At 41.3% G+C, this 19,195-nt stretch overlaps 1 protein-coding gene across 7 annotated transcripts in view; it reads right to left on the bottom strand.

The window, feature by feature from the left end:
• Positions 1-19,195, bottom strand: part of CDH11 (cadherin 11) — a 140,101-nt gene that overhangs the window by 29,036 nt on the left and 91,870 nt on the right. For all 7 annotated transcript variants that reach the window (XM_033845170.2, XM_033845166.2, XM_033845168.2 and 4 more), the window contains 5 exons: positions 17,599-17,996; positions 12,785-13,079; positions 9,436-9,555; positions 7,423-7,590; positions 4,203-4,390 (listed from right to left, as the gene is read on the bottom strand). In XM_033845170.2, the coding sequence (XP_033701061.1) occupies positions 4,203-4,390; positions 7,423-7,590; positions 9,436-9,555; positions 12,785-13,079; positions 17,599-17,826 (999 nt within the window). In that variant the 5' untranslated portion in view covers positions 17,827-17,996. The remainder of the gene's footprint in view (positions 1-4,202; positions 4,391-7,422; positions 7,591-9,435; positions 9,556-12,784; positions 13,080-17,598; positions 17,997-19,195) is intronic.

Raw genomic sequence — 19,195 nt, 5'->3', positions numbered from 1 at the left:
GCCTGCTGATGCAGGGGACACGGGTTCGTGCCCTGGTCCGGGAAGATCCCACATACCGCGGAGCGGCTGGGCCCGTGAGCCATGGCCGCTGAGCCTGCGCGTCCGGAGCCTGTTACTCCGCAACGGGAGAGCCCACAGCAGTGAGAGGCCCGTGTATGGCAAAAAAAAAAACCCAGCATGATGTTTAGATATCATAGAGGGGTTATATTTAATCATGGGAAACATACACACAAAACACCAAATCCAACTGTGAGATTTTATTAAGGAAATAATGGTCCATCAATAGGATGGGATGTTATGTAGTCATTAAAAATAATTATGTATATTATATAGCAGCATGTAAAATGTTTATGATGTGCCATTAAGTTAACAAATCAGATCACCCTATGACTGCAACTGTTTTAAATGTTACATATCCACATCTATATACATGTGGACAGAGAATATAAAGAAATAATCAGGCATAAAATTGGCTTTATTAAAATTATTAATTAAAAAATATTTTAAACGCCTTCTAATGCTGTTCTCACACTGCTTTACAGGCAGTTTATTTGTTTGAAAGTAAATACCTCAGAAACTGTGCCAGGATCTCTCAGTGATCATTGGAGTCCCACTTGGTCAAAGGTGCTGCACGATTGGATTTTCCTCCCCAAGTCTACCAAGCCACCTACAAGTCTCATCTTTGTTTTGCTAACCACACAGAGATTGTCTCAGTATCCTGAAGGCAGCTTCTCTCTCTCATGCACCATTATAATCCTGACACCTACTGTGTCTGACACAGAGTACTCAAGAAATATTTATTGCTTTCTAAGCTATTCAATAAATGAATGACGCTAGCTCCTAAATAACTCTTGAATTCTTCACCTTTACCTCTTCTGCCTTCTTCAGGTCTTTGTAATTCCTCCCTTGCATTCCAACAAGATTTCTTCAACTGGTCCCACTGTATCCATCTCAAAACCCTCAAGACTGAACTTATTCAAGTTTCTTAACTGTGACCTATTTCCCTCAACACCAGTCCTTCATGAGCTCATTTTCTCTGACCTTCCTCTCCTTATCTATCTGGTAATTTCCTATTCATCTATGAAGGCTCAGCTCTAGAACTGCCCCCTGTAAGCAGTCATTCATGACCCATAGTCACAGATCTTATCATACTTTATCACAGTTGCTTATCAGCTGGGGAGTAATTTTGCTGTACCTCACCCCAGGTATGTTAGGGAATGTCTAGAGCTATTTTTAGTATCACAACTGGTGGGGCTGGATGTGTGCTTACTGACATCTAGTGAGGAGAGGCCAGGAATGTTGCTAATCACCATACAATGCACAGCCCTGCCCCTACAGCAGAGAATTCTCTGTCCTGAAATGTTAATAGTGTCAAGGCTGGGAAAACCCCCTCTATGTTATTTGTCTTTTCGCTTTTAATTGTCCTGTTAAATTGTGATCTTCCTGTGACCAGGACTCTGTTTCTTCAGTTTTAGATGTCCAGCCTCTCACAAAGGGTGTGCCTGACAAATAATAATAACTCAATAACTCTTGGTAGAAAAAGGTTGAATGAGTTAAGGAATAAGTGAAAAAACTATATTAAAAATATTTTTAAAAGACAAAAATATTTTCACGGATCTCTCTGTATCTTTTTTATATTATTAAATCATATATATAATAATTTCTATAAGGATCCATCATTTTACTCTATTAAATTCACCTCTCAATATTTTTTCCTGCTGGACAGTTGGAACTTTGTGTTATAAGCTTAAGCAAACGTTCTTTTACAAATTAAAGAACATCTTACTCTGTTTTAAACCTAAACATCAGTGCTTTATAGATTATTCCTTTGCCCGGAAGAAACACATTGAATTGGGGGGAAATGTGCAAATTAATCATATGCAGAGAGCTCACGTGCGATGTGTTAGTTCCATGGGGTGATTTACATGTTTCAGATTTTAGAGACACAGTGTGTGTTTATACCCTGAATACATTGAAAACAGGTGACAACCTAAGCATAACCAACTACCCAATTACTTGAACAGCAAAGGATGGGAAGTCACTGCTCATATGTCAGCGGCAAGCAGGAGGGATAGAAATGTTAACTAACAAAGCCAGTTGACAGCTCTATGCTACACATAGTCACACAGCTACTTTTCCAAAGGAGAAACCAGAAGTGATTACCCCAGCCCCTTGTGGCTGGTGATTAGGCTTCTGTGGCTACACCATTCATCATCACTAATGTTGACTTTTCCAAGTATCCAGAGTTCACCCCGACTTCCATATTCTTTTATGACAGAGTCACTTCTACTTTCTCTTTGCTTGGGTCCCCTCATATTTCCCCCAAACCTAACAATGCTTCCTTATGTTGTGAAAAGTCGGCTTCCTAGAACACCTCTCTCCCTGTTCTCCTTACCGAAAGATTCCTCCCAGGCATCTCCCTCTACCCCACCCTTGCCTCCTCTCCAGCTACTGGCCTCTTTATTGATTCTTCAAATTAATTTTTTTTTATCAGTGTTCCAGGCCAATCTTTTCCATCACACCAAGGAGCTTCATATTCATGTTACAAAACCAAGTTGAAAATGAATACCTGATTAAAACCAAGGTAATCCCATCATCCAATTCAGATTTAATACTCCATATACTTTGATGATGGAGAAGTGTTGATTTCTTAAGTGGTAAATCAGGGGTAAAACCGTTTTAGAATATACTGTAACTGTTTCTTTACCTGAAAGTGAATCAAATCTGGCTCTCTTCTATACCCCCTTTCTGGTCTGTCTATTTGCAAAATGTCTTGAGTGGGAAGACGTTCTAGAATACACCAAGTTTGAATTCCATGTCTTTAAATTACTAGCTGTGTGATTACAACCGGGTCAAATTATTTAATCTGTCTGAGCCCCAGTCTCCTCACAATTAAACTGAGGTATCATTGCTGACTGGGGTAATAACATCTACTTTATATGATTTTTATCATGTAAAATAAATGAATGCTTATAAGAGGCTCAGGCTTTGGCCAATATTTAGAATTGAGTAAATGTTAGATTTTTTTTAAACCAAACAAGAACAAGCAGTAATCTCATTTTTGTAGTGAATTAATCTCAGGGACACATTTTTAGCAACAATTTAGCTGACTATGAGGGAATGCCCATTATTATTGCTTCTCAGGTTCAATTTTGAGGGAAAATCAAGCAGAGGTTTGGTTTAAGTTTCATAGAAGGCCCAGCAATGTAACGGACCTTGGATGTTTGAGATAAGAAAAGTTCCAAAGAGCCTATATTAACAGACTCAGCTTGGCAGAGCTAAAGAGGGAACTTCCATGTATGCTCAGGGCTGTCTGTCCAAAATCTAGATTTATCTAGCTATATTTCTTTCCATGGGGAAACTGTGCCAAGTCACATAAGAACTAACCAGCAATCTCAGGGCAGGTATTATCACTCCCCTTTTTTTTTTTTTCCAGTTTTATTGAGATATAATTTACATACAGCACTGTCTAAGTTTAAGGTGTATAGCATAACAATTGGACTTTCATACATCAGGAAATTATTACCACAGTAAGTTTAGTGAACATTCATCATCTCATATAGATACAAAAGAAAAAGAAAAAGAATTTCCTTTTGATGAGCTCTCTAAGGATTCACTCTCTGAACAACTTTCATATATAACATACAGCAGTGTTAATTATATTAATCACAGTGTACATTGCATCCCTAGACTTATTTATCTTAAAACTGGAAGTCTGTGCCTTTTGACCCCCTTCATCCAACTTCCCCTCCCCCCACCCCCCACTTCTGGCAACCACATATCTGATCTCTTTTTCCATGAGTCTATTTGTCTGCTTGTTTTTGAAGTATAATTGACCTACAATACCATCTTAGTTCCTGGTGCACAACGTAGTGATTTGATATTTCTATATATTTCAAAATGGTAAGTCTAGTTGTCATCTGTCACCATACCAAGATATTACATTATTATTGACTATACTCCCCAAATCATACAAAAACTAACCATCAAACTCAGGCAGGCATCATTGGCCCCTTCTGCCAGCTTCCTCTGGAATACAGTTCTGTTATCTCCCCAAAGCTCAGAGTTTAACTGCAGAGTCAGGTCCAGCCCTCAGTTGTCCATATTCTCCTTTCTTTAGCCTTCAACTCCCTGTTTCCAGCAGCGGTGCTCGGCAAGGCAGGCCACAGCACTGCCACATCTGATTCCTCACCCTAACTCACCTTTTTCAGTTTCACCACACCCTCCTGTGTTTCATAGTCCGTTGTGATTTCAAACAATTCCATCCCATCTCCATCAACAATATTGTACGTGACTAAGCCATTTTCTCCAATGTCTGGGTCTTTAGCCTTCACTCTTCCCACTTCCTCCCCGGGTACAGCTGCTTCTGACACAGACATCTGGTATACGCCTAGAAGAAGAAGACATCTATTTTTATTTTCCCTTTTATTTGGCAGCTGTAAGACTTTAGATTTCATTGAATCTCAATAAATTTCTCAAAGGGTTTGACATTGAACTTTCTATTGATTGAAAACATGAAAGAAGTGAATGGATGGGAGAAAGATCCCACATGGCTTGCTTGTCAAAGAAATGTTTTCTGCAAAGGATGATGAAACAATATCAGGGTCCAGGGTGGTAGGGTGGGGTCACCCGTCACATGTGAGAGAGGAAAACAATGCCCAGTTACATTTCCCATCAGGAACTGATGGAGAGCCATGTATATCTTCACACATTCAAAAAAATCAAAACTTCTTTTTACGTCTTTGGAATGGTCTGTAAGTTAATTCTAAGGCTCACATGTGGCACTGCCAGGTGCCCAGAAAAAGACCACCCTTCCCTGTTTAAAAGCCTTCCGTAGCTCCATATTTATTTTAAAATCAAATGCAAGTTGTATCCTTCATGGTCATGATCCTTCCAGCTGTATATCTGACTCTTCTTACTTCACCTCCTTCACCATTTGATTAACTGATACCTTATATGGAAAAGCTTCTCACTGGGCCAGACAAATCATGTGAATACCTGGGGATAAAAATTATAAACAAAGCAAACAGCAAATTGCAGAAACCCCTGAAGTGGGAACGCAGTGAATACATACAGAACAGCAAGACCACAAGTGTGACTGCAGCCTTCTGGTAGGAGGTAAGGGTATATAGGGAGGCTGGGGCCCAACTGTGCACAAAGGGCATTGCAGGAGATGGAAAAGACTTCAGGTTTTCCTTAAACTTGGTGGGAAGCCACTGAAAGGTTTTCAGTAGAGAAGTGAGATTGGAGATAATCTTATTTGCATTATCACAATTCAGAAATACTCTCTGCGAAACAACGTAGAGAAGCAAGGGTTGGAAACCTGGCCTCTACCACTTTTAAGCCAAGTGGTCTTGGGCAAGTTACTTAAGCTCTTTAAGCTTTAGTTTCCCCTTATGTGGATTTTATCAGTTCTAATACTCTGTCTGCATTTATCTATTGGGTTGGCCAGAAAGTTTGTTTGGGTTTTTCCATAACATCTTTTAGAAAAATCTGAATGAACTTTTTGGCCAACCCAATATATTGTTTGGCTGTGAATACTTTCGGTTCAGACCCATATTTAACTTAAACACACCATGCCCTCCATGATAGAGGACAAGTAGGAGGTGGGAGTCTCTGCAGATAATTACCAATTTACATGAAGGTTTAGAAAAACCTACTCCCAGTCTTCGTCAAGTTCATAGCTGTAAACCTGGTATCTTCACAGTAGTGATGCAACTTTACTCTATGATTGTATGTGAGCAAGGGCATTAATCACTATCTGCCAATAGTCCTGCATGGCCTTTTGCATCCAGCATACCAGCCAGCTTTAGAGTGGATAACGGAGCATGCAGTTTCTTAAGGCTTTATGCTTATTGGAGATGCTGAACCTGGTGGCTGACCAGGCAAGGCAGTCTTCAACTCTTTGGTGACTTTATGAGAACTGGCTGTTGCCTTGTAATCCTCTATCTCAATGTCTCCCTTGCATAGATTGTTGTCTTTGGATTCCTTTGAGTGACCATGCATGGTGCCTTCCTGGGGCCATACTTGGTGGCCCTCCCTGTTCTCTCATTTATAAAAAGTGCCATCTCTCTGGCAATAAACTCACAGTCTCTACCAGCTGCTCTCCTCATTAATGAAGAAGACACTTTCATGGTGAACCCCCCGTGACCTAGCAGCGGCAGCATCATTACGATCACACTGTACCTCTGCCTCTACTTATAATGTACACATAACCAGATTTGTGTACAAAATCTGGCTTTGCCACGTCCTTCGGGCAAGTTACTGCACCCTTCATGGGACTCAGTTTTATCTGTAAAATGGAGGCTCTTGTAGAGATCTGTAATAGTAGTAACTATTCATTAAAGGATGGTAGTTGTTGTAATTATAATGATTAATAATGACCTTTCAAATCATTTTTTCTTTTATTTCCTGTTGCAAGCCTATCAGTTTTGTAGAAGGACCATAATCCCCTAGATAATACTGATAATAATGGCTAACATTTGTTGACAACTTATGCCAGATAACATTGTAAGATTTTACACTAGCTCATTTAGTTCTAACAACATCCTATTAATTGAGCCCTGTGGAAGATTGTATCTTGCAAAAATAGTCCAAACAGTATCTTCAAGCCCACATGCTTTTCTTTCAACATGACTTTAACAGTCCTTCCCTTGAAAGGTGGGGTCTACAAGAACTCCACTTACATTTGGGCAGTCTTATGACTACAGGAGAAATGATGCTATGTGATTTCTGAAGCTAGGTCACAATACGCAATACAGTTTCTGCTTGGTGTCCTTGGGGCTCTCTTCACTTTTAGAACCTATCCAAGCCACTCCTTTGAGGCTGATATGAAGGGGAACCAACAGCCAACATTACCTTGCCAGCCATGTGACTGAGCCATCTTGGAAATAGATCTTCCAGCCCCAAACTGTGCCAGTTGATGCTATGGAAACAGAAACAAGCTGCCTCCTTCAGGTTTTGCCCAAATTGCAAACTCATGACAAAAATAAACGATTATAATTGTTTTAAACCACAAGATTTGGGGCAGTTTGTTAGGTAGCAATAGATAACTGATTCAGGTACTATTACATATCCAGGTTAGAAATGAGAACACTGAGACAGAGAAAGGTTAATTAATTACTACATCACATCATGAGCACTTAGCAAAATGGATTTTCTGTTCCCAGGGTTGTAGAACATTTTATGTCTCCACTTTCTCCCACTACCTCTCCTCCACTTAAGTTTTTTGTTGTCGTTACTCCACTTAAGTTCTTTGTTGTCCTCCACTTAAGTTTTTTGTTGTCTTGTTTTTTGCAAGAATGATATAAAGAGCCTCCATTTTTCTAGATTTCTTCTGGAAAGTTGAGTACAGCAGGAATGGGTCAGAGAAGAGTTGGCTGTGGCACCATTGGAAAGTGAAAGCCAAGCCCACCTACTTACTCTGTGGAAACTTTGGTGGGTTGTCATTGACGTCAGTCAGTGTGATCGTCACTTTGGTTGTCCCTGAGAGTCCACCCATGTGTCCACCCATGTCCTTGGCCTGGATCACCACGTGGTACTCCTCCTTAGCTTCCCTGTCCATGTTGGGAAGGGCTGTTCTGATGATACCTGGGCAGGTGAGCAGGGAACATCACAGATATTCATTGATAACATTATAACAAAAACGATCTAGGCACAGGGGAAGCAAAGATGAATAGAACAGCACCTGCCCTCACAGAAGAGTCACTCAAACATGGCAATTATCATCAAAAGTAGCCATACCTGGAGCATCATATAGATATACTTTCTAGCAAATTGTCCTAATTATTAATACAGCATTAAAATTTAATGTTTCATATGTTGTACTGTAAATTCAAGTAATAACCTCACCCTTCCCAGGTGTGACACTTAAAGATCCTAAAGACTGATATATTTGAGGACGCACTGCATGAACATCAGTAACAAACCCATGCTTTTGGACTGCCAACAGAATCTTTTGACTATCTATGCCTGCATGCAATTCTTAGAAACATTTCTATGGTCCATATTAAGTTAAAGGTAGAAGGCGATATATTAAAATGTTAATATTAATTTTTTTAAGTGTATACCAAATGGGTTAAAAATATATACAATGCTTATACAAACACTTACTGTCTACTATCCGCTATCACTGGAAACAATGATACATTAATAATTGAATTCTACATCATCTCTGGATATTAGCACATTATTGGTGTGGAAACCATGCTCACTTAAATCTTTTGGGAACATATTCAAGCTTTTTCTGTCTGTAGATAACGGTAACACTTATACTGGAAATATAAGAGAGTGCTGTGGAAGCTTTAAGCCCTTATCCTTTTCTGACCCTGAAGTTTGTATGTTTCTCAGCAACATCCTTGAACTCACTGAGCCTCGTTTTTCTTGTCTGTTAAATAATTTGGTAGGTTCAAATTGGTGGTTCTTAACTATGAGTCCCTGAGACACGAAAGTTGCAACTGGAGTCCTTCCAACGATTTTAACATCTCAAAAATCCATATGAAATCCCACATTTATCCTTGGTTAATCTGAAAATTAATTGGCAAAATTAATTGGTAAATGCCTTTGATGAAATCATAGCAAGTAGCCCCATAAATTGTGATCTGAAGCAAAGAGGCTACAAATAAATGATTACATAGGTAAGTGGAAGTTATATTCAATAAGTGGGCAAAGTATCTGATTGGAAGGCTATATATATACATATATATATACATATAAACATATATATTTGATAAATTTTAACTATAATAATAAAAGCGGATTGTTTGTAAACATCTTTCAAACACGTGGGGGTATATTGTGGAAAAAAAGAAATGAGTTTGGGGTATAATATCGTGGACTAGCAGGTTCACAGGACTTTAGTGTTTATTCTAATACAAGGATCCTAGAATCAAATTTGGTACAAATGGAGTGAAACATTTTGGCGTGGGTTTTGGTTGTTTGTATTTGTTCACTCTTTCGGTTTGCTGTTTGTTTTCTGTATGGAATTTGCAGAGCCTCCTTCTTGGATGCTAACGCCGCTGGGAATCTAAGCACAGTGGAGGAGGTTGGGGATATGCCTCCTCCCAGACACACGTTAGCATCAGTTCCCACCCCCACCATCCCCAGCCCTGGCTTTGAGAGCTGCCAGTTTTCATACCAGTCTTCAAGTCCTGTGGTCTCTTAATTTGGATCCACCGTTGAATTTTATGATAAAACATACTTTAAGATAAATTCTTAAGTTGAATTTTAAGATATGATTTTAAGAGAAAAGTTGCATCTAAGATTATATTTATTACTGTGACATGGTGCAATACAGACAGTATCTAATCCTCACAATAGCCTTGTTAGGTGGCCCTTTTTATATTTTAGAAAACTAGGACTCAAATAAGTTTTAGTGAGCAGGCCTGGACTCCTTATTCACAATGTGTCGCAAATCGCAATGCCATTCCACGGTACCTGTCTGTGCTTCGACTGAAAAGTAGGGTTGTCCTTCCAGGATACTGTACACTAACTTGGCACTGTTTCCATAGGTGGGGTCGTCTGCGTCTGAAGCTGTCACCTGAATTACTGATGTTCCTTAAAAGTGAAATACAGTCATTAGCAACAGTCCCTCAGCTTTTCAAATTATATTCTAGTTTGCAAAGTTTTATCTTAAGATTAAAAACTGAGGAGAGCCCCAAAATTATTCAACATGCTTTCATTTTCCGGGGTTGAGATGCAAAAATAACCTCCTTCCCTCCCTCTCTCCCTTCCTTTTTGTTTAATTCCCATAGCTCAAAAATGAACTTTCTATATTCATAGTACATCCTGCTATACTTAGTAGTTAAAATAATAATATGAACATTATTGCAAAAACATTCTAAGACCCATGCAACTGGAATGTTCAGTATATCAAATAATTAAATAAAAATCTTCCCAAATAGTATAATAAAGGATAATTAATGATGAATTGCTTTTCATGAAAGGACAGAGTGCAGTCCTCCATCTGTAGCAGAGGAATAAATACATCATTTTATTGTTGCTTTGCATGTAATAAAATGGCTGCTAATACTACATTTTAATTAATTGATGGCTATAAATATTGTACAGAATGTTGTTCCCTACTGGCATGAAAATTGCATCTTCCCATCTCTAACAGGTCTGGTAGTCATATAACAGTAACCACCAGTAGACATCTGGTGAGATCTAAGGCAAGCATTTTTGGGTCACAATGGAAGGAAACCAGGGAATTGAAGGAAGATGGGATTTAGTTTTTCCTAGAAAAAACCTCTGTTCCCTGATGGTCACAAGTATCTGAGGGCATGAAATGCTGGGCTTCAGAATGGGGCAGGGGAGATGCTCAAGGGAGAGAGCTGGTTATTATAGAATTCCTCTGTGCCAGGCATTGTTTGGGGCATGTTCCATGTATTCTGCCCCTCTGCTGGGTGTTTTTACATTCACTGTGCTTGTGAGGTACTTAGTATGACAGGTAGGAAGTTTTGCAACCTATTTTTCAGAGTGGGTTATTGCCAGAGTCAGGAGTCTAACCTCTACCCAGCAAACAACCAAACCCAAGTGCTTTCCGAGACAGTTTCAGCAGAGGGGCCAGGTTCTATGTGAAAGGCAAGGGAGTCCATTTACACAGCCTCTGACAACCCTTTAATTTACAAGGCTGTCAGTGATTTTCACATGGCATAAGAATAAATCTCACTTTTTTTTCTGTAATTCATTTTTTCGTACAAATAACTTTTTTCTGAGCATTTCCCACATAACTAGGCACTGTTCTAAGTAGTGGAGATTTATAAGGGAGTTAATAAGCTCTATTCTCTACCTTCATGGTAGAGCTAGGGAAAGTATTATTTTTTATGCTTAATTTGCTTCGAGGAATCCACTAAGTTCATTACAACTCGTTGTATTTTACATCTATGTTGTTTAACTTGCATTAGAGTTTACATTATCCTCATTGTATAGATGACAAAACAAAAACTGAGAAAGATGTAAGATGTTGTCTGGGTTGACCTGGCTGGTCAGAGGCACAGCCATGATTCCAACCCAGTACTGTCTGGCAGCAGACTCTACTCTCATAGGCCATGATGCAAAGTCTGATGTTACTCCTTAAGCACCAAGCTGCCCCAAGAGGTGGGATCAATGAAAATTCCCCTAGAGCATCATGTATGATGGCTGGCCTTTGTCCCCTGGCTCAGCTGCTGACACTGCTGTCCCCTATTTACTGATTTATTTGATGTCTGCTATTTCTCATTAAAGTCCCCAGGTGAATACTGAGAAACTAAAGAATTGGGCAGGGCAAAGGGAAGAGAAGAAGGCAGAAAAGGCTCAGCTGGGTTTTCATAAAGTATGAGAAGTGTTTGACTTTAGCTGGAGGAGGAGAAGGGGACATTTTTTTTTTAGCATCAAAAGTTCTACATGCAGAATGGAAGGAGCTTAGAGTTGTAGAGTCATTTCTGTATGTAACACTCTTGAGCAAACTGATTCCCAATCTTGATGCTTAGTTTCCTCATCTGTAAAATGGCCCTGATGATCCTTACGTTCATGGGAACTTTATTATTTTTTTTAAATTTATTTATTTATTTTTGGTTGCATTGGGTCTTCGTTGCTGTGCACAGGCTTTCTCTAGTTGCGGCGAGCGGGGGCTACTCTTCATTGTGGTGGGCAGGCTTCTCATTGTGGTGGCTTCTCTTGTTCTGGAGCACGGGCTCTAGGCGCACGGGCTTCAGTAGCTGTGGCATGCGGGCTCAGTTGTTGTGGCTCGCGGGCTCTAGAGCACAGGCTCAGTAGTTGTGGCGCACGGGCTTAGCTGCTCTGTGGCATGTGGGATCTTCCCTGACCAGGGCTCGAACCCGTGTCCCCTGCATTGGCAGGCGGATTCTCAACCACTGCGCCACCAGGGAAGTCCTCATGGGAACTTTAAATCTCTGATTCGAGTAAGCATACTCACTCCCTGATTAGTACAGCTCTGATCATTGTCTGAAAAACAAATCCTTCTTAATATGAGGCATGCTTCTCAAAAGACCACAACTACATGCATTCTTTAAAGCCAAACAAAGGTTACTGCCAGGAGAAGGTAGCTAGTTGAATAAATCTTTCACAGAATTGTCCTCTAACAATGTGATGTGTCTTTATGCATGATAAAAGACATAGCTGCTTCTGAATTATTCTAACAGATGATGACATAGTGTCATGGTTAGATATATATTCTGGATTGACTTAATAGCTCAGATGACCTTGAATAAATTCATTAACCTGTTTCTAGCTTGGGTTTCCCATCTGCAAAATATTTTCAATAGGACCTACCTCATTGCAAAGATGAGTCACTGCCAAGATTAAATGCAATACTGCATGTAAATCATTAATTAGCATGGTGCCTACATGGCACAAATACTGCTATTACTTATTGAACACCAACATGCACTAGTGACCAGATGTATGTTATTTCTAATCCTGCATGACTAGAAACTTTTATCCCCATTTTACAGAGGAGAAACTCAGGCTAAGAGAACAGATGCAACTGATTCCCAGTCACAAGGTTAATAAGCACCAGGGCCAGGATGACATGGATTTGATTATATCTTTCCTACTCTTCCACACCTCCTCATATTTTGTAAGCTTAGAGTTTAAAACCTCAGGGCAATTTAAAATATTTGAAACGTCAGCTACATATATGAAATTTTTTTGTTTGTTATTTTGCCATAGAAGATACAGCATAAATTCTACTTCCTGATTTGGGAGAATAGGCACCAGCCCGCCCACCCACAGAGACACCAGGCCTGCAGGTGGAGTGGGCCCGCCCTCCCCGGCCCTTACGTACCCACGTTGGACCTCTCAGGCACGTTGGCATGATAGGTCTCGTGTAAGAACTCGGGAGGGTTGTCGTTAATGTCCTGGACCTTGACGATGAATTCTGACGGCGGCTCCAGGGGCCGGTTGGTGTCCCTGTCCACCGCCTGAGCCATCAGCGTGTACTGGGCTCTCTCCTCTCGGTCCAATGTCTTGGTAGCATGAATGTTCCCTGATTTGTCATCAATCACAAAAATGGTTCCGGCTCCTTCACCTGAGAGAATGTATTTAATGTTCCCATCACCAGAGTCAATATCGGAATGAAGCTAGGAAAAGAGAAATCGAGATTTGTAATTCCTTGACAGATGCACTGGGGAGGTAGAGACACACTTACATGCTGTTGAGACAATACACTGTTTACATACACACACACACTGAGAGGGAGATGTTCTCACCCCATTTTACAAATGAAGAAATGTAATCTTAGAGAAGATAATTGTCTTGGCCATGGTCACACAGCTGGGGAGCAGTGAAGCCAGGGTCCAAACATTTTTAAATTGTAAGATTCATGTTGTCCCTCCCACTCTCCCATTACATATGCACACATACAAAATATATATAATATACATTAGTTCAGTTACTTTGAAAGAAATATGCACATACTATAGAAAATAAAAAACACACATTTGTGCAATAAGTAAATCTTATAAGTTCTGATTCCCATTCCTTCTTTTTCCCTGCTCAGAGACAGCTCTTATGACCAGTTTCTTGTGAATCCTCTAAGACATATTCTATGCATATGCAAGAATATCTATACAGATACACGTGCTTTGGTTTATTTTTACACAATAAAGTGCATAGTGCACAAACCACTCTTCACTTCTGCTTTCCTACCACAATAAATTCAGAGGACCCTTCCACACTGGTACATATAAATCGACCTCATCAACTGTATGGATGTTATTATAATTTCAGTCCTCTTCCAAAGGACACTAAGATTCCAAAGGACACCAGGCTTTTGTTACCTCAAACAATCCATTGGTCAGACTTTCTGAAAGACCTGCTGTGTGGCGCAGGACGTATGAGGAGCTGAGGATGGAACCTGCCTGAACAAGCCCCCATTCCCATCGTAAGCATGGGGTGAGTGGGGTGGGTTGATATATATGCAGCTCTTAGACTATAGAAAGACTATATATCCTTGGGATTTCCCCCTCTGTTGACAAAGCCCAGAGAAATGATGGAACTTGCCTATATCCACAGTTGGCAGGGCCAGGAAGTCATCCAGGTCTCCTAACTACCCACCTGTGCCTTCTGCCTTGACTCTGCTCTGTGTGTTGTAACATGGAACTCCCCCCAAAGACCACATCCAATTTTCCTGTAGCAATAAACTCTTTATTGTACCTTGTTGCCCAACCTCAATTTCTGCAGCTGTCATCTTGATGAGTTCCTCTGCCCTCATTTTACCCTTTGTGGGAAAAGATAAGCATTACTTTCACCATTCTCATGGGCTTCAAGAGTAACCAAGTGGATAAAAAGCCCTTGGTTCTACCTACTACGTAAGAAAACCTAGTATAAACTAAAAAGCTTTATTCAAATGACATTGAAATATAATAATGCTTACTACTTATAATTATTATCTTATTATTATAATTCCATTTTAATATTATTAATGTGATTTTAATTATTATGAAACCAAGGCTTAGAAAGCTTGTCCAGAATCACAAAGCAGGATTGAACACATTGCTTTAAAAAACTTTTTGTATTGTTTCAGTGTCCCCCAAAATATCTAACTGATTTACAGTGCCTCAGTGAAACACCAAATATTTCAGCTCAGGGGGATACCTGTAGGTACAAATTACATGTTGATTTTAGTCTATAGTGCTTCTCAGGAAAAGAAAAAAAGCATACTTTCCTTCAGAACTTGTTATTCATAACAAGCTATGTGCTGTCATGAAATTATGACTACACATTTCTTATGAATAAGGCAGTTTGCGAGTAATATACAAAGCTATTGGAATACATGAAGCTACAAATGATGACCCAGATTGCCCCAGTCTTCATACAAGTTTCCACAGTGAGGGCAGGATCCCTGCCCCCATTCCTCTGGCTCCCCACCTAACCCCCAATAATTGTTTACATTCATTTGTTTTCCCTGCCTCAGACCTGGCAAAAGTCAGGGGCTCAGCCATGTGAATACGCAACAAGGAAATCAATGCAACACTTACTTTAATGGGAGTGTTTAGACAAGGAATGTTTCTAGGGACCTTCGTATATTACATATGAATTCGGCAAGACTCTTGGGAATTAAACGAATTTCATGATCAACCAAATAACTGAAAAACATTCAAATATACTGCTCATTATTTTTATCTTGTTTTCAGAGTTCAAAGTTGGATATAAATTCCTTTTTTTCCCTCTCCAACAAAGATGAGCATGAGCCATACAACCAGCAATGATATTTATTAGTTTCAACACAAAAAGCAGTTTGGCAAACCATTCAGTGCTATCAAGGTATCAGTTGCTGAGGTGGACACAGCCAGTTCCTAACTCCCAAGACTGATGGCATCCCCTCTGCAGAGCACAGCGTGATGCAGACTGTGCTTCCTGCAGGAAATCTAAGAGTCCATGGTTTGCCAAATTCCACTTTTTTTTTTTTTTTTTTTGCGGTACGCGGGCCTCTCACTGTTGTGGCCTCTCCAGTTGAGGAGCACAGGCTCTGGACGCGCAGGCTCAGCGGCCATGGCTCACGGGCCCAGCCACTCCATGGCATGTGGGATCTTCCCAGACCGGGGCGTGAACCCGTGTCCCCTGCATCAGCAGGCGGACTCTCAACTACTGCACCACCAGGGAAGCCCCCCAAATTCCACTGAGAGCATCTTGTATCACTCAGCCTTGAATGTCATCAAATCAAAGGTTTTTAGGGAACAAGTCATCTAGTCTAGTCCTCCTATTCATGGGGAACTACAGATCAGCATTGTCGCAAAAGGAAGTTCCATAGGATCCAACCACTTTATTTCTTTTTACCCCCATCCAATCCGACATCAGGCTCATTTTCCTGTGTCTAGATTTTCCATCCTCTTCCATCTGCTGACTTTTAGGAGGCATGACACCTGCTTGCTCCACAGAGATGCTGAAATGGCCCTCTAGGTCCTGTCTCTTCTGCACTCCCCACCCTAATACACACCCTGCTTCTCACTGAGAAAGTCCCCGTGGCAGATGTTCTATTTTCTCAGAACAGTTCATGCACAGCTCTCCACATTGTTCAAGCCACACTGTTCCTGCTGTGGCTCAAGTCTCTTCTTCCTCTCTGGGCATACAGCCCATCTCCTTGATGGAAGGAATTCTATGTGCCAGTTATTTCCCTGTGCTCCATTTCTCAAGGATACTTCTACTTTGGGTATAATCTTTCCATTTGGATATAAATGATGAAATTGCTCTAGTACATCTCTTCAAAAAGGCACTTTTCCAACCCTTAACAATATTATTGAGATGCTAATATGAACCTCCTCCAAAGATGTCAATTCCATAAATATGGAATGCTATTCTCAAGTTAAGCAGCAACTAAGATAACTTCACTGAAATCTATGAGGCTCAGAAATGAGCACCCCACAAATCTGCTCTTGTCCCTTTCCCCCTTCACAGGATAACTTTTACTCATCCTTCAGGTCACAAGTTATTACCACTGTCTCCATGAAACTTCCCTTCATCCCTCCCAAACTTTACCATGTAGACTGAATTGCTAGTGAATTTCTTCATTATTCTACTCCTTGTTTTAGTTTTTTAATTGCTTAGGTAAGTGTCTCTTTTCCACTAGTCCCTGAACTCTTTGAGACCAAGGACTATTTTACCCTAGTTTACCATTTGCCTTACTCTGTACCTTCCCATAGCAGGCTTTATGTTCTTATGTGTGTGAACACCTATCTCCTCGCAGTTAAGGTCACTGTTCTCTAAAAGGTGGCTGTATGTTTTACCATAATTGATATAGCAGGCAGTCAGTTTTTCAAACATCTTTTGTTTGTTTGTGTTTTTTAATTTTGGCTGTGCTGTGCGGCTTGCAGGATCTCAGTTCCCCGACCAGGGATTGAACCCAGGCCTCCTCAGTGCACGTGCTGAATCCTAACCACTAGACCACTAGGGAACTCCCTCAAACATATTTTGAACTCTCTACCCTTGCACTTTTTGGAGGGGGTACACAGAGAATGCAGGATTTCTCAGTAGTACTAAGACTCTCAAGCCTTCTGAAATGGGTTTTGCCATCCCTAAGCCAAAGTGGATAACATTCCACCCATTCTATGACACATCCATTCATCTTGTCAAATATTCACAGAGGCGCCCCCAAAGCTGGACTTTGGTACAGGACCTGGGGATACAAAAATGACGCTGTTCCTGATGGAAAGTAGCTTAGGGTCCAGTGATGGAGATAGATGAATATGTAGACATGTGTACTACAGAAAGGAAAGCTATGATGAAAAGAGTCCAGAGCATCAAAAGAACACAAACGATGGCATCCAAGTTTGGGTTTGGATGTGGCAGGGGAAATGTTCCCAGTTGGAGAATGGTTAAATAAATAATCATCATTTCTATTCAGTAGACTACTGTGTAACCATTAAAAAACAGAGTTTTGAGGGCATAACATCAAGTGGAAAACTGAAGTGTTAACATAGATAAGCCTATGAACTAAAAAAAAAAAAAAAAAAAGGATAAAGGATGTATGAACAATGATTTTGTGGTTTTTACTGATGGCCAGACCATTATTATTTCCCCTCCTATATTTTTGTTTTGACCACCCCCTAGTACAGGGATGGTGGAGAGTGAGAAATAAATGGGGAGTGACAGCAGCCTTACCCTGCCCACGAGCACGGGGTCAGGCCCGGTGTACTCCTCTATCACGAAGAACTGGTTCCAGACCCAGCCTCTCTTGGAGCGCTGCAGCACCTGGCCCTCCTTGCCCTTCTCGTGGTGCCCGTGGAACGAGGGTCGCAGGTGGCTCCTGCGCTCCGTGGCGAAGGCCTGGCTGTGGCACAGCATGCCCAGGCACACCAGGGCGGCTTGTAAACAGTAGTTCTCCTTCATTTTTGGTTACGTGGTAGGCACAGGAGGATGCGGCTGTCACCCCTTCCAGCGACTGTGCTGCGGCCTGGCCACTGGTGGCCTCCCACGCGTCACGCCGAGCTCTCTCGGACTGGAATGTTTCTCCTCGCTGAGCACATCACGTCAGGGCTGCCCACTTCCCCCGTCGGCCTCTGCAGGCAGAAAGAAAGGTTAGACTAGTCGCAGGCTCCATCCCCACTTCATTTCAATTCCATTCTGTGAACACTGACCCACTTTGGACCCTGTTAGGGCTTTGCTCTGGGTACTGAGGATGCAGAAGCCAGTGAGGAATAGTCCCTGCTCTCTGGCTGTTTACCACGCGGTGGGTAAGATAAACACATACACGAAGAAACCCCTCAAGGTCTACAGGAGGATAAAACGTGTGCGCTGTGGGATCCAGCTGCCCAGGTCTGAGTGTCAGTTTTACCATTTACTAGCTCTGGGTTTGGGGTAAGCCGACACTGAGCTTAGCTTGCTCATTTATGAAATGGGCTCGCGAATCGAACTCACTGCAAGACCTACACAGGGATACACGAGTAATACCCCGAAGTCTCTTAGCACAAGGCCTGCTATACAGTAGACGCTTCATATTTATCTGTTATTATTATGATCATAACTGTGCCTGGGTATGTTTTTGTAATAGGGAAACTTAGGGCATTATGGGTGGCCAGGAGAGGAACACATAATTGATGGGGGGTGAGGATGGAGATGGCAGAGAGTGGGGACTGTTAAGGAGGACTTCCTGAAGGATGGGATGGATGGGCACAACCATCAGATGAGTTACTGTGCTAAGAAGGGAATGGACGGGATGTCCAGGTAGAAGGAACAGCATGCCCCAAAGCCCAGAGCTGGTCACAAGCATAGCACGTCCCAAGACTGTTCGGCTTACTGGACGGTATAAGAAAGGAGGAAGCCAGCAATGAATCCTTCTAGATATGGGAGGTCGGGGCAGACCCTACGATGGTCACTGATGGCCACTAAAACATCTGTCAGTGAAATAATGGGTCAAATTCTCATTGCTGGATCAATATAGTGTCAATTCAGTAAGCAAGATTTGCTCTTGTCCGGTCCAGTGTCCACCCAAGAACCTGAAGATCCTACCTTAACCTGACAGTCTTTCCAAGGATACTTTATAAGCTCTCTCCAACAAGGAAAAGCAAAATAAGACAGAATCCCCACCAGCTGGTCCAAAGGTCTTGTTCCTGGCACCCAGCCATGACTCAGCTACTCATCGATAGTAAAGATGAGCTGCTAACGCCTTTCCATGCCTCTTGTGGTTTCTCACCTACAGTCACTCCAGTCCTCTCTCCAGCACTCTGGTTCTTCTCTCTGGTCCTTAACTCCTGCCTCA

The sequence above is a fragment of the Tursiops truncatus genome, chromosome 19 (genome assembly GCF_011762595.2).
Source record: "Tursiops truncatus isolate mTurTru1 chromosome 19, mTurTru1.mat.Y, whole genome shotgun sequence".
Taxonomy (NCBI): Eukaryota; Metazoa; Chordata; class Mammalia; order Artiodactyla; family Delphinidae; genus Tursiops; species Tursiops truncatus.
Note: the sequence above shows the minus strand (reverse complement) of the source record. Positions and strands in the feature narration are given on the sequence as shown.